The sequence below is a fragment of the Acomys minous genome (assembly GCF_964271855.1).
Source record: "Acomys minous genome assembly, chromosome: 9".
Lineage (NCBI taxonomy): Eukaryota > Metazoa > Chordata > Mammalia > Rodentia > Muridae > Acomys > Acomys minous.
Window position 1 is genome coordinate 72,693,006 of NC_140490.1, and position 21,993 is coordinate 72,714,998.

At 44.7% G+C, this 21,993-nt stretch overlaps 1 protein-coding gene across 1 annotated transcript in view; it reads right to left on the bottom strand.

Annotated features, from left to right (window-relative positions):
* Window positions 1-305: 305 nt before the first annotated feature.
* Window positions 306-21,993, bottom strand: part of VPS41 (VPS41 subunit of HOPS complex) — a 148,607-nt gene continuing 126,919 nt past the window's right edge. The window contains exons 21-29 of the mRNA XM_084796674.1: window positions 21,836-21,886; window positions 19,838-19,975; window positions 15,360-15,414; window positions 13,293-13,433; window positions 11,296-11,432; window positions 4,192-4,291; window positions 4,044-4,088; window positions 2,519-2,598; window positions 306-951 (exon numbers count right to left, since the gene is read on the bottom strand). Of these exons, the coding sequence (XP_084652800.1) occupies window positions 871-951; window positions 2,519-2,598; window positions 4,044-4,088; window positions 4,192-4,291; window positions 11,296-11,432; window positions 13,293-13,433; window positions 15,360-15,414; window positions 19,838-19,975; window positions 21,836-21,886 (828 nt within the window). The 3' untranslated portion in view covers window positions 306-870. The remainder of the gene's footprint in view (window positions 952-2,518; window positions 2,599-4,043; window positions 4,089-4,191; window positions 4,292-11,295; window positions 11,433-13,292; window positions 13,434-15,359; window positions 15,415-19,837; window positions 19,976-21,835; window positions 21,887-21,993) is intronic.

Genomic DNA, 21,993 nt, shown 5'->3' on the forward strand with positions numbered 1-21,993 from the left:
CTGAACATGTTCCTGCCTTAAACAGTAAAGGAAGTGATAAAACTTACTAAGCAGACTCTTTATATCAAACTGGACATGCTAAGAACAACAAGAAGTCAAGGCAGGAGGACACCCCTACCCTCAGGCAGTGAGGCACATCTCATGTGTCCTCGGCATCTGAACCTCCCACTCTGGAGGGCCCCGCTTAGCTCTGATGGGGTTCCTGGCTTCCTCCCGTCTTATCAGCCGCGGCTCCTCAGGAAATAAGGTGCAAAGCTCACCTCCGCTCCTGAAACAGCACCGGTCTGCTTGCAACACAAGAAAGGTTTCACAATGAGAAGGACAACATTTATTCATTCAACAAACATCATGTGCCTAGTAGGGCCAGATGACTCTACTAGTCAGGACACATGGCATGTAAGCTGCAAACATAAAGCTGTATGACATCAGTTAATGGTATTCCCATGTGTCACTGAATGAGTGACAGCTTTCAGTGTTTCATTAAATGCATATTGGGAGGCTGTCCACAGCGGATGACATAAACAGTGAAACCACAAGTGCCAGAATTGTTACCAGTGGAGCTTTAGGCTGACAGCGGATGTTGATGATGTCAGCAGTGGGCTTCATGCCTGGTTGTGTGACGATCTAACAAAGTCAATTCGAATTCTGAGACTTGGGTTTTCATTCGCTAAGTGAGCCAAATGAGCAAACCATGAAACGCTGATTATGAGTCCAAATATTTCATGGCATGCGAACAGCCCTGACTTCTCCATCAGTGACACCCGATGTGGAACACTGGGTAGCCCTGAACACACTGGGGTCCGCACAGCTTCTGGGGCCCATCAGCCTCCTGGAGCAGAGCGGCAAAGGGGAGGCTGGCGAGCAGCAGGGCTACTTTTTCATCTCCAGGATGGCCCCTCCCGGTCCACGGTTCTTAGCACTGCAGATGTTGCAGTACTGCGCGGGAGCATTCTGAAAGGGAACAAAAAGCACGGGTTAAAACAATCATCTGCTTTTCCATTCAGAAATAGGATGGTAGCATGGTTCAGGGAGTTGAGGGCTCTGAAGCAATGAGCATCTTTCCTTGCTCTGTAGAAGACTTTTTGATTCAGACAGGATTCATTCTTCTCTGCTCTGCAAGGCAAAGGACACCAGGAGCTGGGGAGATGGCTCAGTTGGTAAAGTACAAGCACGGGGACATGAGTTCAAGGCCCAGAACCTATGTTAAAAAACAAAACAAAACAAAGAAATGGATGTGGGGGCACGTGCTTGTGACCTCAGTGCTGGCACATGTAGACAGGTGGGTCCTTAGGCTCCTGTCAGCCAGCCTAGTCAGAGGGTCCTTGGTCCCAGTGAGAAGAGCCTGTTACAAAGGGGACAGCTCCTGAGAAATGACATCTGAGGCAGTCACCTGGCCTACATGTATGTACAAACACATGCACATATACACACAAATGGAAAGGTGCATGGGGGTGGGGGAGGGTTGGCACCACAGCAGAGCCAGCTTTGTGTAGCCTGGGGTAATAGCAGCATGCCATACAGGGCAGGCTGAGAAAACACCACGGGTTTCATAGTGTTTATTACCGCACAGCCCACCCACGGGTCATCATGTCAATAGCTTGAATTCACTCAACTGGGTACCCTTTTATGTTAAGGATAGTATACTGTAAATGTCACATTTGAAAAGTAAGCAATATACCAGTGTGATAGAAAAAAAAAAAAAAAAAAGACAGCTGGTCACAGAAGATTCCAGGACTTCCTTCAGATACCAGAATCCACAGATAATCAATTCCTTCTGTTCTGATTAGTTTTTTAATTTTTTCCCTCTCAATTTGACAAGAGTTACACCATCAGAGAAGAGAGAACCCCAGCTGAGGGACTGCCTCTATTACACTGGCCTGTGGGCAAGTCTTTGAGGGGATTTCCTTAATTAAGAGTTTAGGTGGGAGGGTAAAGGCCTGCAGTCAGTATGACCAGCAGGCAGGCAGGCCTAGGGCATGCAAGAAAGCAGGCTGGACAAGCAAGTGTCCATGTTTTGCCACGGTCTCTGCTTTCATTCTTGCCTCGATGTTCCTGCCTTGGCTCCACTCCATTGACTGTAACCTGTCAGCAAATGAACCCTTTCCTGGCAAAGTTGGGGTTTGTTAATGTTTTATGAAAGTAACAAAAAAGCAAACTAGAACATCTTTATATACAAAGGCAAATAATCTATGCATAGCCCTTATACTTAAGATATTTCTGGTTACTTACAATACCAAACACAATGAGACACTGTATATAGTTACACTGTTCTGTTTAGGAAATAAATACAGAGAAGGAAAAGTCTGTACACTTAGTACAATGTAGCCTTTCTCCAGTACTGCTGATGCAGGGATGGCTCAATCCAGGGATGCAGAGCCCTGGGATTCAGCAAGCTGCACAGAACCAAGTTGTCTATTAGAGCTAAGAAAGCCAGGGCTGTAGGACATGGACTCTGGCCATGCTCACTCTGATTATGTCTACTTCTTTTTGGCTGGCGGGTGGTGGGCTGAGAACTTACCATGCTTGGCATGGGCAGGCACTCCTTGTGGAACATGTGCCGACAATGGAAGACCACCACGCTGAAGGGCTTCGCTGCATCTGCAGGGGGAGAGGACAGAAAGAGAACTCAGCGTAACAGTAGCCTGGGAAACAGTTAAGCCAGCCTTGAGTGGGTTTCCCAGCGGCAGGCTGCATGTGAAGAGGGGTGCTTACAACGCACCCGGAGGAGTGAAGAGCTAGGGAGAATGGAGAATCACTGTGCTACCAACTACAACTTACAGTCTACTTTCTTGGCCTCAGCATCAGTTATCAAAATGACAAATGTGGGACAGTTTTCAGCAGATGTAGCGATGTTTAACTGAAAACTATATGTATGTGTCCCTCTGTGTGTCCTGACCACAGTTCCAACTGCCACAGACTGAAATCAAGATTGTTTGAATGAAAGTTTTCAGTCCACTTGACCTTTGCCAGGGTCTCTCACTGAGGCCAGAGGCAGAGCTGGGTCAGGACCCCAGGCTCTCTCATTTCCTCTACTTCTCTCTGTCACGTCCTCTCATCTGCTTCTGTTGTGTGGACAGATTAGTTCTGGTGAGATCTAGTGCCTACCACAGGAGAGGCTGAAGATGGAACTTTACAGGGAATTTGTGGCCTCTTTCCACCAAAACACAACCTAAAGAGCCTTGGTTTGCAGAAGCATTGAAAACCCAAACCTGCTTCCTCGGGAACAGAGCATGTGTGGAAGGAACAACTTCCCTTGCTCCTGTGCTGTGGAATGCACAGTTCCTAACACAGTTGCTAACACATAGTTTCTGACACCGGTTCCTAACACAGGTGCTAACACACAGTTCCTAACACCGGCCACCTGAGAACAGCCACACCTTGTGCTTCTCCATGCTGAATTTGCATCTGATAGTACCCAGACAACTACACTTTGATTTCGACTTTCAAATTATGAGTTTGCTTTTGTCATGTCTGAATTATCTTTTGAAACAGAACATTTTATCATTATGACAATCTATCAAGAAAGGGCCAGAAGCTTCTATCCTTGAGTGGGTCAGTCAAATCTGATGCTGAGCTCAGTTTCCATTAAAATGGGTTATGGTCCCGGCAGCTAGAACTATAGTGAAGATGAACACGCTCATCAACTGCCGCCAGGTACCCACATGGATCTTCCCACTTATAACAGAAATATGTGCACGGACGGTAAGTTTTCATCTGCTTTGCTTTACTCTTGAAGCTTCTCAAAGAACAGCCCATCACTGGATCCCTTAGCGCCACTTTGCTGGAAGTACTGGCTTTCAGGCCCGCACTCCCTGAGCTCTGCAGCCATGGCAGGGCCAGCACTGTGGGCTCCTGCAGGGCTCCCAGGTGCAGATACCCCCTGCTTTGTCGGCAGCACCAACATTCACAGGAACAGGAACGGGCTGAAATCCTTCAACTGTGAAGCCATAGAATTTTCAGGCTGTCATTAGCTCATTTCGCATCTTAATTCCACTCATCATGAACATGTGCTTGTAAAATGATTTCCCTTCTAAGCATCTTACCTGTGGGGAGGATGGGAGAAAGGCATGCTTCACAGATATTCTCTTCTGTAAGAAAACACACACACTACAGGTTAAGCGCCTTTCCATTTGCTCGGCCTTGCTGGAAAACATGGTATGTGGTTCTGAATGTTATTTCAGTTTTACCCACCATCGACCAGAACACCTTTCATTTGGGTTCGGTGCATTTTTTTCAGTAACGACAAAGAGTCAGCTACGAGGATTTTCTTGCAGCCTTCCCGAAGCAGAATCTAATGGACATGTTTAAAGAGAAAGGCCATTTAGTAACTCAAGTATCGGGAGTGTCTACCTGAGGAATCAGAAAACATCAGAGGCACTTATGGTCTCTGTTTTGTCTGCCAAACACTGTCAAGTAAGCCAGGCATTATTTTTAGCCATTTATTCTTTTATGACCACATTGTGGCATTAGTAGAATACAAACTTCAAAGTCTTGCCAAGACCTTGCACTAAAATTTTATTGCTATCTCACAGGTTTCTGGACTTTGCATGTGGTTGCCATGGAAGACCATGGTTGTTTGCTGGCATGTTGGTTCTTAAATGACCCACAGAGTCTGACCTTCAGATCTTTGCACAGGACAAAACTTGTCATTCCAAAGCCATCTTCTCATTTAATAAATCCACTGACTCTCTGACAAATGCACTGGGTCCATCAAGAGTAAGGCAGTAGAAATGGAGAAATGTGCAGAGAAGCCTGTGACAGACTTGTGCCTGTGGTCACTGTGTGTGCTCCAGGGCCGCTTGGCTCTCTTCACAGTGATGTCACTCTCAGTTCTAAACCTAGATGTGCGATTTTCTTCCTCAAGTGTAAATTCACACCACTGGGAATGGGAGTCAGGGCAAGCCACCAAGGCCCTCCATGGCAACCACACACAATGGCCTGAGTTTCCACGCAAACACCAAGGACACCAGCCTGGGTGACTCCAGCTAGAGGCTGCTCCCACACACGTGACAGGACACATTCCTGACCAGAACTGATGATTATAGTTCTGCCTCTGTGGCTTCCAGTATTTGGCTGTTACAAGCAAGACTGCATGATTTTAATATTCTTACGTTTATTTTGATACTACTTGTGGAGGGCCTTTCCTCCTCCTTTTTCATCCTTTTTATGAAAATATCTCTCTCTCTAGGTATCTTCCTGGCCCAGCCTCCCACATGCTAGGGTTATAGGTGTGTGACATACTACTTAGATTAACTCCCCTGTCAGATGCTACTAGAAATGTAATATTTTTTGGTTTTATTTAGTAAAGATGTTAAGGTTTTTAATAGAAATCATTACAGCATACAGAAAGAAAAAGCAACACACCAAGAAAGTTATCTATAAAATATTGATACGGGCAAACTTTCAGAAAATTGGTGAAGGGGTACATGAGGCTGTTGGCTTCCAACATCAGCTAGTAAGCTCATTCTCAGCTCCTCCAGTGTGGGACTCAGGAGGCGATGTGACACTGGCCGGGACACACTGCCTGGGCAGTAATGGGTGGAGGGCACAGCCTGTGAACAGACACAGGCCACAGCTGCAAGGAAACAGCAAAGCCTGAGGACTAAGCATTTTCTAAGTAGGTGCACCTTGCCTGCTCACAAAGTATTTGCTAGGAACACTGTCACTTGCCAAGAGTCAAGAGGCCCTGATAAGAACCACTGCAGTGATACTTTCTGGCTTTTCAATCAACACCCAAGGCTCTACGCAAGAAAAAAATATGAGAAATTCTAGGTGCCACCGACATGATCTGGAAAGGTAGTTATGAGAAAAGAAAAGGCTACTGGCCCGATATCTACAAGGATTTCAGACAACCAAGGGAGGCCAGTGATGGAGGGCCCACAGTGCACCGCTGTGCGAGCACTCTCTCTTTTGTGCTGGCTTCCCTCTGCCGTCACTTTCAGAACTGAAATCCAGTTTGAACTGTTAAACAGAAGCCAAAGAAGAGGTAAGTTTGGCTCATGAGTGGAGCGGACATAGAGATGGACTTTTAATGAAAAGGGCATTGCGACCACAGAAGCGATGATGGAATGGGAAGACTATCAGAAAGGGTCAGTTCCTTACCAGGGACAACAACATGAATGGAGTCTCAGGAGGAAGAAGAGGTTTCCCTTCACACATGGGATGGAGTTGCAGGCACAGGACAACCATAAAAAGTCCCCAAACAAAGGAAAACACCTGACTCTTATTTCCTTTTGGGAGGTTGTGGAAGTGAACATGGGGACAGAAACATGAAGGAACCAGGTATTAGGCCAGGGCATATAAAATCCCAGCACAGTAAGCTTAGCTGTCCCAGGGACATCTTGCAGGGTGGGTGGTCTGGCCTCTCAGAGTGATGAGCGTATTAAAGGGACAGGCCTACGATCTAACAGAAAGATCTTTGTATTATGAGATCTGGTAGTCAATGAGAGTCACTATTATCAACCTGGCTTAGTAATTCTTCTGGCTTAAGAAAAAATGCTGTCTTCCCTCAACTTCCTAACATTGTTTCTATCTCAAAAAACACTTACTGACATTCTCAGAGGGAACAATATTACCCTTTTAGAAGTCCTCCTTCCTTATGGAATGTCCTTCTAATCTCCCCAGCCTATCCACATTAAGGCCCAGCTTCCTCCCTCATCCTCTCTGCCGTCCTTGTTCCTCTCCACCTCCCTTCATCATTTGTTCTGAAGAAGCAGGCTCCATCTGTACAATCAATGCCCATATTCTATGGGGAAGTTAAATGAGAACATACTCATGGTGCTGCCACCTGACAGGAGACTTTAGATTTGCTCCTCATTTTCTGCTTCCTCTACAGCACATCCCCATGGAAAATAAAAGGAACACTCGGCCTCGCAGGCAGGTCACAAAACAACTAAGAAGCACACGTCAGGGGAATCACTATGGCTCCTGAGAAACAGCTGTTGTGGGGAGTGCAGAAACACTGGCAAGTCTCTGCAGTTTCTATTTGAAAAGACTCTCAGCACCAGGGTTTTGCTGGCATCGCCTTGTTCACTTTGCACGTGCTTGACCTTGGAATACAGATGCCAGCTACCTGGCCTCCAAGCCCTGTGATTTTTCTCACTTCCAACCTGGCCATGGTCATTTGTGTTGTGTGAGACTTCAATTCTACTTGGAAAGCTTTACTCTTGTTTGACTATTTCTAAAGATGACAAAGTGCAGAGAGGGGAAAAAATGGGAAAGATAAATTCAAAGGTCTTCTTTTCAGCTTAAAAAACAAAACCTTAAAATCATGACTGTACTTAACTTGTAACAGCACAAAGTATATATGCACTGAATGGGTCAAGAAAGAGACGGACGGCCTGGCATAGGCCATCGGCATCACTTAAATGTGGAAATAATTTATAAAATCCTATTTCAGGAATTTGCAAGCGTAAAAATTATCTAAAGAAAAACACAGACAGGTTAGATAATATGAGTGAAAATGAAAATTGTGTCCCTCCCCCCAAAAAAGACAAGAAGAAAGAAGTTTAATTTCTATAAATTGACTTGTGTCTTCAGTTTTAAGGAGCAAGTCACAACTTCAGCAAATGTTAGTACAGGAAGATGCTTATGTGGCCCTGACATGATGAGAGTGCAGCTGGGGAAGGAGGCGTCACTGCATCACCCGCTGACTTCCACAGGCTCAGGCTTCAGATCACAACAGTGACGCAGGGGCTCCGTCCAGGGCTAGGTCCCCACAAACAGGCTCTCTGTCCCTCTTGAAGTGTTGCCAAAGAGAGAAGCTGGGACGTGGTCCTACTTGGCAGATGTTTACGGCTGTTTGTTAGGCTAATGCGGTCCTGGATGAAAACGGCACGGCCTTCCCCCTGAGGGCCTGAATGTAAAACCTGGTCAGGATCTCCCCACACCAGCACATCATTACCTTCTGGAGCCCCAGTCTTCTACTCTAAGCAGTGGGGCTAATGCTAATTATAGGCCCAGTATGGACCTACAATGTCTGTCAAATAAGACTGGCAGAAGCAAAGTGGTTAGTGACAAAAGTGCTGAGTCCAGTTTCCCTAACTCACCTGTCCCTGCTCACCTGAGCAGTGGACACACTCAACTGTTAGGTTAGAGAGTAGGAAATGGTAACATCAGAGCTGTTCAAGTTTCCGCACAACTACTTCCTTCTCTTTCAATTAACAGCTGGCCGGCACATTTCAGTGCCCACACTATTTCAAAATGCTGCATTATATGTCTCCCCTTAAAGAATCCTCTGTCCTCAAGGCCCAGCCTTTTTAAAAAGACCGTTGAGAAGGTGTGGCAGTGCGCTCTGATGCAGGACCCTGGACCTTTACGTCTGCCATGTCTACCACTTCATATCGTGGACTTCATATTCGTGGACATTCATGGGGTTTAACACTTCCCTCAAATTTGGGGGATTTATGGAGTTGCATTATTATTTTAGACAAGAAGATAAATTATAGCTTTATGAAACAAACAATAACGACAATACAGTGAAGTAAAAGTATGTCTGTGATAAACCTTCTGTGAGCTGCGAAGGGTCCACAGAGACCTGGGGTTTTACCATGATCCCAATAGGTTGTTTAGGCAAAGTATGTAAACAAATGGCCACTAATATGGTAGGAGAGAAAGTCCGCTTCTGTCAGAGGTCTAGGGAGGGGAATAGGGCAGAAGAGGAAGGAACAGGAAGATACAAGTGAGGGGATTATAGGATGCAATGTGAATAAATTATAATTTTAAAAAATTAGCAACCTTTCCCTTTGAGAGAGAGAGAGAGAGAGAGGGGGGGGGGAATGTGTGTGTGTGTGTGTGTGTGTGTGTGTGTGTGCGCGCGTGTGCGCGCATGCGCGCGCGTGCATGCGTGCGTGTTTGGGGCAGCACTAGTGTAGTGGTTTCCCTGGGTCTGCCCTTCCCTTTCTCACTCCTTTCTCTTCCTGAGTAGTAGTTCTTCTATCCAGACAGTGATGGGTAACAATAGCTCTCTAGAACCATTGGTCAAAAAATCCTGGACCTCCCTAAATCTCTAGCCAACTGCATATTTACATAGAATAAGGAAAAGCTCTCTATGCATTTATAATTAAGAAGATGCTGATTTACCAGCTGTCTTAGAGGCTCCTTTTTTTTTTTTAATGTTCAACATTTATTTTTATATCTAATACTTTGTATTTTCAGCCGGCTCAGAACTATGCAAATGTGCTCATAGAAAGTGACAGAAGAGTGAGACTGCAGCAGTGTGTGTGAGCTGTGCGACAGGAACACAGCACAGTGAGGGATGCGCCAGGTGCTTCTGTTGGGTATCATCTTTGGAGGGGCTTGGTAACAGGAGCATGGTTTCACCACAAAAGCCAGCTCCAAGACCAGTGTAAGAAAGCCAGCATCAGACAGCGGTGCCACAGAGGCCTACAACACTCAAGCCTCCAGCATGTGCTGCTCCACCTCACACAGGCAGGCCACCAGGGCACAGTGTTACTCAGGGGATTACATGGTTGTATACTGGTACCACTTCCCCCAAAGCCCATGTTCAAGCCCAAGATGGCGGCTTCCTTGTCTGGACCACTGTTCTGTATACCTAGGGAGCTGTCAAAGTAGGCACTTCTCTGTTCCCTCCTTCCCCCTACTAGTCAGTTCTTAGATTCTTATTCTCATTCCCCTTTTCTTTCTCCCTTGAATAATCTCTCTAGGGTTATCTGAAAACCTCCAAGGCTATTGGCATAACTACCAGCATAAGGCTCGGCTCTGCAGAATGGGGTCTCAGTCTCTGCCTCAACATAACACACACTTCGCTAACTAACCCCATCCCTACACTGCGCTCCCAAGCGAAGGTTCTTGGACTGTCTACCCCAATCTACAGAAAAGACCTTCTCCTTTCAAGGCTGCCTTCCAGCCATACCAGAGCTCCCTGAGGACCAGGAAGATGCTGGCATTTCCTTTGTAGTTCCCCTGTCTGCACCAGCCATCTCCCAGAGTCCATTGGTTAATCCCATAAGGCCCTGGCTTCTTAATTTCTCACCTTTACCCCCAGCCCACTCTCCAACACCTTCACCACGACTATAGGGTGTTAACGTAACAGCGTCACTGCAGAGCAACCACCGTACCCCTCGAAGTCCTCACTGACTCTTGGTGCCATCACTCTGAGTTGAGCAGGCAGTGCTATACTTAGCATCCCTCACAATGACAAGTGACCTGGCAAATCTGCACTGTAGTTTTCTTCTTACAACCTGAAAAATGTATACTGCTTCCAGAAAAGCAAGTGTATCTATAACAACAGCTACAACACGTGCTTTCAAGTGACTGTAGACAGGATAATCTGCATTTTAAAAGTAAATGTATTTTTTCTTTTGAAAAATTCATTTATTATAACTTATCCACATTACATCCTGATTGTCATCCCTCACTCTTATCTTCCCGTTCCCGCCCTTCCTCCCTCTTCCGCCCTATCCCCTCCCCTAGACCTCTAGAAGGGGGAGTGCCTCCTCTCCACCGTTTGACCACAGTCTATCAGGTCTCACAAGGTTAGCCTGCATCCTCTTCCTCTGTGCGTTAGTAAATGTATTTTAAATAGTTTTGGATACCTAAGGATTCTGAGACAAACTTATTGTTCAATTCTTTCAAAGAAAAAAGCTAGGATGTGCAGAAACTAGAATATTATTTATTTTATGAGAAGAGTGGGTTCTGATTTCCTTCCTTCTGTTTTTGGTTTTTTGAGACAGGGTTTCTCTGTGTAGCCTTGGCTGTCCTGGACTTGCTTTATAGACCAGGCTGGCCTCAAACTCACAAAGATCCACCTGCATCTGCCTCACTGAGTGCAGAATTACAGGTGTGCACCAACATGCCTGGCTGGGTTCTGATTTTCTTATCACAAATTTTGAACTAAAAGTCCAATAAATAGTATTATTGTACCAGTCAGAAAAAAACACTGAATTGATCCCGTGTTCAGGCATGTTTCAGACAATGGATTCCTTCAATGGCTGCAAGGAAAATTACTTGAGTATGTAAAGACATACTTTATTCTTCCAAATTGGACACTATTTATTTCCTCTAAGAACATTTTTTTGTGATCGATTCAAACAGTCTTTGTCATTACTATCTCGGCCTCTTCAGTGCTGCGCTGTACTTACGCACAGTGAAGAATGCTTCTCAGTAGTAAATATGGCAGCTTGCTGAGGCTGAGGACGCTTCAGTTTCTACATATGAACAGGTCTCCAAATACCGAAGTGCAAAGTCTGCCAGGCAGCTAAATGGGTTAGAAAAACTTATCTAGAGATGGGTGAACCTACTCACTCAGACACTCATCTGTCTAAGGGTTCTTACCTGCAAGTTATAATCTTGCAGAATTTTCACCAAGGAATCTCTCAAATTGGGAATCTCCATCCCTTCCTTAATACGGTGGATCAGTAAGATGGGGTCCACATGTGTGCCAATGTTGTTTAACAAGCCAGTAATAAATGCTGCAAAACATCACGTAAAATAACACATGAGCAGTAGCAGAATGCACTTTATTTGTTCTCAGTCACCTTTAGATCCAAAGTACCTGAGCCTACGTCCTTCAGTGAGGATCAAGTAGGGTGAGTTTCTAAGCTCTCAAGAGCCAATCCTCCTGAAGTTTCACCCACACTCTTAAGAACTAGCTTCCTCTGAGTGCCACCAGGCCTTCCCATTCAGGAGACATGGTCAAATATGGGGCACCAGAGTTCGTGTGAGCATATACAGGGGGAGGAGGTCCCCCTCAGTCACAGTCATAGGGGAGGAGAGTAAGGGGAAAATAGGAGGGAGGGAGGAATGGGAGGATACAAGGGATGGGATAACAATTGAAATGTAATATGAATAAGTTAGTAAAATATATTTAAAAAAAAAGAACTAGCTTCCTCTAGGACATAAAGGAGAAACTGAGACCATTTTAAGAAAAGGGAAATGATCACACCTCTCAAAATGTTTTTTTTTTTTGTTGTTGTTAAAGTGCAACTAACATGGAGAACTTGTGATCACTCTGCTGTTACGTACTTTAATGTTTTACAAGGTTGGTATACACTGTGCTTTCCTTCAATAGACAGAGAAAATGAGGTACTTAATTTATCCAGAGCCACAAAGCTCATGAGTAACGAACAACCACAACCATGTTAGATACCTTGTAGTTTTGGAGAAAGTCTTCGAGGTTGACTTTAGATGTAAGCTACTTACATGTATGTAGTGGATATAAACATGTTTTTGTTTTGATCCCAAGTGTTGGGTGGAGAACAGACTTGTGAGAGAGCAGGTGTTTATCCACTAGAAGATGAACCACTTCGTGTGGGGGCTTGGTTTTTGCCAGCTGAAACACATCTTAGTACAGACTCTTAGGGGGTGGTGGTGGTGGTGGTGGTGGTGGTGGTGGTGGTGTGTGTGTGTGTGTGTGTACACATACATACATACATACACATACACACACATATGCCCAAAACAGGAGGTGGGGACATTTTGGGTATTGGTATTATTTGTCTGTTCATCGCTCGCTCCACGTTGAGATGTTCCTAGAGAGAACCGCTCCAGAGAACATTTTGGGGTTCTGGGTTCCAGCAGCAACTCTGGTGCAATTGCTAGTCTGCTGAAATCCTGCTGACTACGACAGGGGAATCACTCCCAGGAACTGAACTCAACAAGGTCTACTTCTCCTGTTCCCATTAACCTCTTTTCTCTCCCAGGTGGGCTGGAAGGGAGGTGTAATTATTAAGGAACCCCATATAAAGCAGGATTGGAAAAGGTTGAAGCCTACACATGTGAACAGAGCCCCCTAACTTAAAGACACCTGCCCTCAAATCACAACAAAGCAGCAGGGGGATGAGAGAGCTGGTGCGGTAGCCCAGCTCAGCAACAGCACTTAGGGAGCCCAGGTCAGTGCTGATGAAGTGGGGCTGGAAAGTGGCACTACTGCAATCCCAACCCCCAGAGCTCCCACTCCTGGATTTATAGACGATGCTGCATATTAAAGCTTTGTTACATTGATTTGTTTATTCCTTTACATTGATTTACGTGTGTGTTTGTGTGTGTTTGTGTGTGTGTGTTATTCATCACTCCACTTCGAGATGCTCACTCCAGAGAACGCTTTGCATGTGTGTAACACACAGAGAGAGGTACATTCATGTGTCACTGGGTACACATGTGTGAGGTCAGAGCACAACTTCAGGGAGTAGTTTCCTCCACCGTGTGGGTCTTCCACCAACCCAGCTGGCCACAATTTCAGCCTGATGTATCCTGAGATTACCATCCCTCACATAACTGGCTGTCATCTAGACTGACAAAAAGATCTACAGTCCAATGGCCTTGCTGCTTACGTGGCTTGTCGATGGAATAGAGAATCAGATCCTCCCAGAGCTCTCCGTCGTCTTGCTCCTTGGCAAACTCAATGGCTTTGTCAACATCGTGTAATTCCTCCATGATCATCTTGAGGGCGCTTCGGCTGTTTCCCATTCGGCCTGGGTGGGTGAGGAGGTGTGCAATGCTTTATTCATTGTAGTTGGTTTGCAAAGTTCAACAGGTAACACTAATGCAGACTTTCTCATGTGATTCTACCATTTCCCATCCCTTTATTGAGCGCTCATGTTGTGCGCAGTACTCACAGAGGCTGCTACGTGAATGACGTCATTTGACCTTATTACCATTCTAGGCAGGATGCTTTAGTAAAATATCCCAACTTTATTTTTTTTACAAATTTGTATTTATATTTTACCACTAATTTTATCCTTATGGGTGTCTTCATTGTATGTATATCTCTGTACCATGTATGTGCCTAGTGCCCATGGAGACCCGAAGATCATATCCCCTTGAACCAGAGTTAGAAAACTGCAGTGAGCCAAATGTGTCATGTGATTGCTAGGAACTGAATCTGGATTCTCTGGAAGATCAGCAGCAATTAATTGTTCTTAACTGCTGAGTCTTCTATCTAGCCTAAAATACTCAGTATTTTCCTCCTCTTCCTCTTCCTCCTCCTTTTTTTTTTTTTTTTTTTTTTTAGACTCAGCGTCACTATGTAGCTCTAGCTAGCCTTAAACTCACTATGGAGACCAGGTTGGCCTTGAACTCAGAGATCTGTTTGTTTCCAGTTCTTGAGTTCTGGGGTTAAAGGCATGTGCCACCATGCCTGGCCTTAATATTACTTATTACTTTTTTTTTAAGTAGAAGAGGAAATACAGTATTTGTAACTCAGCAAGATCATGTAGCCATTAAATTGAACAACTAGATTTGTTAGGTCTGTTGGGTTCTGCCTTCCTTCTCAAAGGTCTATAATGTCTCTTGGATTTCAAATTCTTATATAGTTAATGCCCACAGGTTGTTTTTAGAGCTCATGTAGAAAGCCTTAGGTAGTAGAAGGCCAACGGTCTGGCCGAGGCTTACTACATTCACCCCTGGCGCTTGTTCCATACAGGGTCCAGTAACGGGTCATGAATGAAGTCATCTACTGCTCCTAAGACACTGATAAAACCAATCCAAACAGACCCTTCCTGGAAGCACACTGCTGGAAGAAGGAGATGAATTACTTGGAATCTTTAGAGAAGCCCCAAGCCATGCTCAAGTAGAAACCACAGCCTCAAATATTCCGCGTACAGAAAGCAGATCCTGTAATTGGACAGTACTAGGGTGATGCTATCCACCCATGAATGAGCCCCTCTGTACACAGGAATTGGAGACTTGGGTTAATTTTCAACAAATGCCAAAGGAGCTAATGACAGTGAGTGGTGTGTGAAAGGAAACATGTAGGCGGGCAGGGAGATAAATGACGGCAGAGATGGCTCCCGTTTCGTCTGTGCTGTATGGCACCAGCACGTGCACAGCTTCCTCATGAGAGCCTCAGTAAAACCTGCTGCACTCTCATGCATTCTGGAAGATGGGGAAGTCCAGTTTCCTGGGATATGTCCTACACATGCTATGCCATGTCTGGAGGGAGGCGCCAGAGGAAAGGCAGCTCTGGGAGCTCTGGCACATCACATTCTCTTGCTCCAATGCCTCATATTCTAGTTATTAAAGATATGAGCTTTGAAAATATGAATTGTTTCATATCAATGTGTGGTAATATCAGCCAGTTATAAACTAGAGGGGAAAAGAAAACAAAATCTGTAGCCCATCTACAGTGTTAATCTGTGTTGTGAAATGTGATACTGTTTAGTTTGCTTTGTTGCTTCTTTCAGTACACATTTGCTGCATGTTCTTTCAGGAGCATGGCTCCCGTAACTCTTCCTCCTCTACTGTGCTCTGCACCCTCTTCTCCCTGTGTTACAGTTTTCTACAAAGTAGGCCTGAATGTCTGTCACTTTGTCCTCAATGTATCCATCCTTATGCACTTTACAACAAATCATCACCCCATTTCTTCACTTATGGGACTAAAATAAACAAATGCTACTTACTCAGAAGGTAAACTGTCTCTTCTACAAAGTTTCTTTGTTGACAGATCTCAAGAGCCTTTAACCAAAGCAGGGAGAAATGTTACTATGGACTACCAAACAAGAAAACAGTATTATGAGAGCCATTTACAGCCACTTACGAACTTGGAAGACTCTTTTTTCGTTTTTTTTTTTTTCCTTAAAAAGATAAAATGGAACAAAGCACATCTGTGGGCCTTTGCATTCACTCACCTTTCAGAGTTGCTGGATCTACACAACTGAACTGAGTGCACAGGGAGCCTCACAGCACTCTATATGCAGAGCAGAAAGCAATGGTGGAAGCAGCTTTCCTACTAAACTTTCTCTCTTGTAGATGCCTGCTGTTTACAGCATTGCTTCCAATGAAACCGTTAGTCATTTGTATAAGATGACACCTCACAGAGTACGAGGCAGCACTGTATACTGATGGACGCAACCACTCTAAATCAGATGGCATATATTTACTCTGCTCTCCCTGTTGGATGCTGAAGGGTCAGGTTGAACCAAGGAAGAAAAGGTGAGAATGACAGAGACATCTAATGATGACACTGAAGGAAAAGGAAGGAGCCAAGGAACAAAGAAGCAGGAGACAGGACAGCCAGTCCACTCGAGGCTCTCGGGCACAAGTAGGGTAACAGAGAAATGGCCACATGTCTGTCCATGACTGACACAGTGCAGAGGGGAGGACATGTGCATGGAGAAGCCACACTGAATTCATGCTGTTCTCCTGCGACAAGCTCCACGGAAAGGTAGCATCTGAGTCAGGTGCCGCTCACCAGGGAAACCATGTCTCAGAGACTCCTTCATGCATTACCTTCATGAAGACCTGCAGCCTAGTCCAGCCATCCTAATGTGGCTAAATCCTTCCTGGCCACCTCTGCAGGGCCCCTCTTCCTGAAGCCTTCTCTTCGCTCCTTACTACCCTAGAAAGGACTTACTTACCCTAGAAAGGACTGGAGATAAATAGTGCCAGAGACTCCACACTGGACCAGATACTCCAGGCATTCCTCCAGCTTCATCCTGCATGTGGCTTCACAATTTTTCATCAGTAGGATAACTAGCCACTTCCATTAGTCGCTTGATTTCTCTTTGCAGGGACCATGTGCACACCAAACCCCATGCTTAGCACAATGCTGGGCTCACAGTGGGTCTGTAGTGAGCATTTTCTCAAATGGGGAGACAACGAAGGATTCAGAACAAGTTAACTGGGCTGCATGTTTAAAGTAATTAATTGGGAACTACAAGCCAGCCAGGTTGTTTTGAAAGTAAGAATCAAAGTCATTAAAAAGAGCAGCCCGAGTAATCATCTGTTTCTGCTCTGGGATCAGTATTAGGAAATAAGACAGCAGCAGGAGCTGGTGTTGATACTTTCATTTTTGACTTAACATTTTCTTGAAGTCTATATATTTAAACTAGGTAAGGAATGGGGCGGGAGTGGGGGGCAGGTCACAAAGATCAATAGACCTAAATTTAAAAAAAAACCACAAAACAGGGAAAAGAGCATCACTTTAGTTCCATAATGAAACCAGGATGCTTCAAATCACATGTACCATTTGAGCCAGAAATGAGCCTCACTTGAATGGTCCATTAGAGAAAGATGCCACTTACTCTAAGTAGCTTTTAGAGTTTTTACCGTTTTGCCACATTTCTGATACTCAGTATGTTAACTGCTTATGTGCTCTCAAGGATGCTCACGGGACGCGGAGCATACCGCCTGGCACTGTTACTGCGTATACACCCAAATCTTGCGCAGGTCTCCTGCCAGGAATGACAGTTATGAGAGGTCAACAGGTCGCACTGTGCCGGAGGCCAGTTTTCCACAACACCCAGTCCTTGACATCTGAATTTCCTGGGTTATTAGAATATTTATAAATGGATTCCAACAATATCTTAATTTATTCTCCTTAAAAGTGATGAGACTCTAAAAATACCTAGGAATTTTAGTGAAATATAAAAATAAAGTATTTCCAGACAAAAAAAATTCTATTATTGACACAAATGTGATGTCATCCTTATTTTAGATTCTTGAATGTTTAGACACCGTGATATCTCTAGAAGAAAGACTTTAGATGGATGGACAGACAGACAGACAGACAGACAGACACACACACACATACACACAAGGAGGAGGGAGTTTTAGGAAAAACAAAGGTGCAAAGTAAGACAACTGACAGAAATTGGATAAAAAAAGATGAGGAGGTACCATTCTAACTCTCCTTTTCTTGATTCGGAATAAAGGTGAAAGGGAGACTTCAGGTATTCAGAGGAATATTGTCAGCTGTAACTAAACAACAGCTCCTGTCTAGCTTTGACTCTGACATAGCCAGCTAATCTTTCTTTAAATCCTTTAGTGAAATTTTATCAACTTTGTGTTAGCAGTGTGCTCACCCAAATTATATACACTGCCACCTTGCCAATGTTGTTTAATATAAGATTATATATTTAGTTATAAACCTGCCAAAGCTATAATAATTGTAACATCTCTTAAACAGGATCAGGATCACATCTGTAAATTACAGACCAAAGTCAGGTTTGCAGTTCTACTTTCTTGATGCTTATAATCTAAGGAATACTTTTATTTTAATAAACATTTAATACACATTGCAAACCTGAAGAATGATTTCTTGGCACAGTGAAAAATGAGAGGTTCCTAGCTTTTACACCTGCGCTCAGCTTCTTAGTCCTGACCTACAGCTGCCCTATTCACACTCCCAGGGCTGGCTTCCAGCTGCCCTATTCACACTCCCAGGGCTGGCTTCCAGCTGCCCTATTCACACTCCCAGGCCTGGCCTCCAGCTGTGCTGTTCACACTCTCAGGCCTGGCCTGCAGCTGTGCTGTTCACACTCCCAGGCCTGGCTTCCAGCTGCCCTATTCATACTCCCAGGCCTGGCCTACAACTGTGCTGTTCACACTCCCAGGCCTGGCCTGCAGCTGTGCTGTTCACACCCCTGTCTCAGCTTGTCAGGTACCAGATACCTCCATCCACCTAAAGGCCCTTCTGTGGAGATGAAGTAACATCAGGCAAGTGAAGCCACAGTGTATGGCGGAAAGCATGACAGACGTATGAAGAACATGATGAATGGATGAAATAACACACTGTGCTTTAAAACAGTGGTACTTGTTAGAAACTCTTACCAAGTCTGTCACTCCCTCTCTATAAAGCACTTCCGATTGCATCTTGAGTTTAGGAACTGTGGTGACTTTAAATCCTGGAGCTCAGTGACTGACTAGCTGGGACCCTCACAGGCTTCTGATGTCCTGGCATCAGAGTTGCTGCAAACTTTCTGGCTGATTAGCATGGATTTGGGGTTTCACGCCACAGAAATAAGGCAGGTCTGAATACTGTTAAGATTTCTAGTGGTCCCTCTGCAATCACTATTTCTCTCAGCAATTACTGAAGTCTAGAACAGGTGATGCGGAGAACAGCCGATGCAGAGGAATAAGTCCCCTGAAGTGAGAGGATTCTGGAGAGGGGATGTTCAGATTCTGCATTTGGGAGAAGAGGCCACATGCACTGTGTGCCTCTGAGCTGAAGCAGGTGTGGCTGTACCCCACTGTCTACTCACCACCAGCTGCCTGGGGTGTCTGCCACCTGTCATCGGGCAGCTTCCTTAGGTGATGGTAAACATCAACCAGAATTTCAGAGGTAATTCAGTGCATACAGAATTTTTGTTTCCAGGGAAAAAAGATTGAGATTGTTCATGAATTTGTAAGCCATGAGTATGTTCCAAAGTTAGCTCTGGGTGCCTGAATAAGACAGAGTAACGTGGTTTTGCAAACAGATTTCCCACCAACAATCTTGATAAATAAATAATGTCTAATTTAGAAGTTTCAGTGACCACAATGAAAGGCCATTTAGAGAGGTACAAAATGCCAAGCAGTGTTTTGATACTTTTATCCAAAGTAGTAGATAAAGTCCTTACTCTAAGAAGGACTTTACTCTAAGTCCTTACTCTAAGAAGGGGAGACAGACTAGCAGAGGCAGTGATAATGTGGCACACGTGGTAGCTGTGACCTGGGCGTGTTAAGAGAAATGCAGAAGCTCAGCAGCAAATGCTCAGGAAAGATGAAGGCTGGACCTATGGTTATCAAACTAGACCCCGGACTGGCAACTGCACTGCTTTCAGGCAGTCTCTACTCTCAGGGCCATGCTCCTGGTGCACCCTAATTCTGAGACACAGACGCAAACTCTTGATACCTGAGTGGGAACTATCAGCTTGGTAGTGTTGTCATGGATTAAATATTTATTCCAATTAAGTCTGTCAGAGGAATGCCTGCCCCCTGTCCCCAAGTCTAATCCAGAGGACGCCCTCTCCTCACCACCATGGGCCAGCAGAACCCACTGCACTCAACAGCAGCCTTCCTTGAACAAGGATGAGCACAGGAGCGAGAGAAGACTGGCAAGGGGCTTAAGAAACGACGGCTCTGTCTGTTGTGTCTAAACGGGGAGTCAGCGGCTTACCTTTTCAAGTGGGCAGTGGGTACTGTCTCGGAGAAAGGGAAGCAGGTTTGGCCGATCGTACTCGGCATACAGACTGATCTGCTTTTCATGGTAGCGCTGTCCCTTATGATGGTCTCTCTTGAAGAGCTTGTGCAAATACTAAAGGGAACAAGATACGCCACAACGTCAGAATGAGAAGGACAAAATACCTGGTTAGCTGTACTGCTTCGGCTGCTGACTGTCCGTGGAGGGAAGGAGATGTGGTCTTCCGCAAGAATAACCTCTAAGTGGTGAGGAACGGGGAGGAGGATTCCATTTGGGGAACAGATTCTCTAACTCCCGGCTGGCCTGGCTGCCACTGACAATGATGTGACAATGATGTGACACCCTCTGTGACTTGGCATCCTCACATGCACAAAACATCACTGGGTGGGTCATCATGACTATAAAGCAATTGCCATTTGTGCATTTGTGTAGAACCATGCTTGGTGTATGCTAAGTATTACACAAACATTAATGATGGTAAATCTTAATATTATCATCTATTTGTCCCAGAAATCAACTCCCCGGGTAGCAGTTTAGATGACAATAATTCTGTTCTTGGGCCTGGGCTGATGGCTCAGTGCTTAAAAGCACTGCTACTCTTGTAGAAGACTGGGTGGGGTTCCTAACATGCACCTGTGCATAGATCCAGTTATAGGGGATCTGACATCTTCCTCTGGCCTCCAGGCACACCAACAAGCCTGCAGTGCACTTACAAACATGCAGGCCAGACATTCTTACACATAAATAAAAGTAAATGTCTTTACATTTTTTCTTCTTTTACATGAAAAGGCACAGTGTTATGACAGACTGCTTAAAAAAAATCCAGATAAGAAACTAAATTAATTCTTACATAATCCATATATCCATATTTTAGACACTTAATGAAATCATTATGCAATTTAATGGTACCTATATTGGTGGCATCAGAAAACAAAAATAATAAAAAGAGTACAGTTGCTTCATATAATTGGGACTACAAAGGCAATATTTTTCACTTTCTTTTTACTAAAAAGATTGAGTTTACTATGTAATATGTAAAATGGATCTTCAGTGTTAATGTTACATACAAACACAAGAGGAAGGAAGACATGATCACACTAACTGCAGAAAGCACACTCGGACCGTGAATGCATGCAGACTGAGCACATTACGGGGGAGGGCTGTAAGCAGCCTCCCATGTTTCTGCATGCAGACTGAGCGCATTATGGGGGGGGGGCAGCCTGTAAGCAGCCTCCCATGCATGCAGACTGAGCACATTACGGGGTGGGGGCCTGTAAGCAGCCTCCCGTCCTGCTGCTTCAGTTCCTGCCTTGGCTTCCTTCAGGGACGGGATGTGACCTGAAAGGTGTTGTAAGATGAAATGAACCCTTTCCTCACCATGTTGTTTTGGGCCATGGTGTTTGAGCACAGCAACAGAAACCCAAGACACTACCTCCTACTTTCTTCTCTGGATCACATGATACATGCAATCAACGGAGCCTCTGAGGAAATCTAGACTAACAGCCTTCATAACACAAACCTATACAGAAGAGTTAGGCTTAGCTACAGTGAGGGTGTGGGGGAAAACTCCAAATCTGTTCTTTCATCAGTCCATTGTCCTGGACACAGAAAAGGAGAGTTGAGAGTCTATAGTGCACTACTGGCTTGTGCTGTGACTTGTGACCTGATTATATTTAATAGCAACTACAGAGGAAAAGCACTTATTCTCAGGCATAGAATGGTAGAAAACAGCAAAACAGAACATATTACAGTTTAAAGCCCCAATTCAATTATAAATCAAACTTCAATCCTTTGTGCCATGATTGATTTGTAGCCACACATCACAGCATGTGTTATATTTCTAGACACCATCTGTGGTCAAAACTCCAATCTGAGCAGTGTCCTCAAGAAATGTTCTGAACATGGTCACTTCCCAGCCAATGTCCAGGCACTGTATGCTGCTGAATTAAAAGGGCGGAGGAGACTAGTACTCACCACGTGCTGCAATTCGGGTCTGTCTTCTAATTCTTCTACGACTTTTTTAATCTAAGGAAAAAAAGAAAAAATTAAAATGCAGTTACAAGGAGACAATCATACTTATAAATTATCTGATGTACGTTATTGTGGGCACAGTATTGCAGACCCTCGCCCAC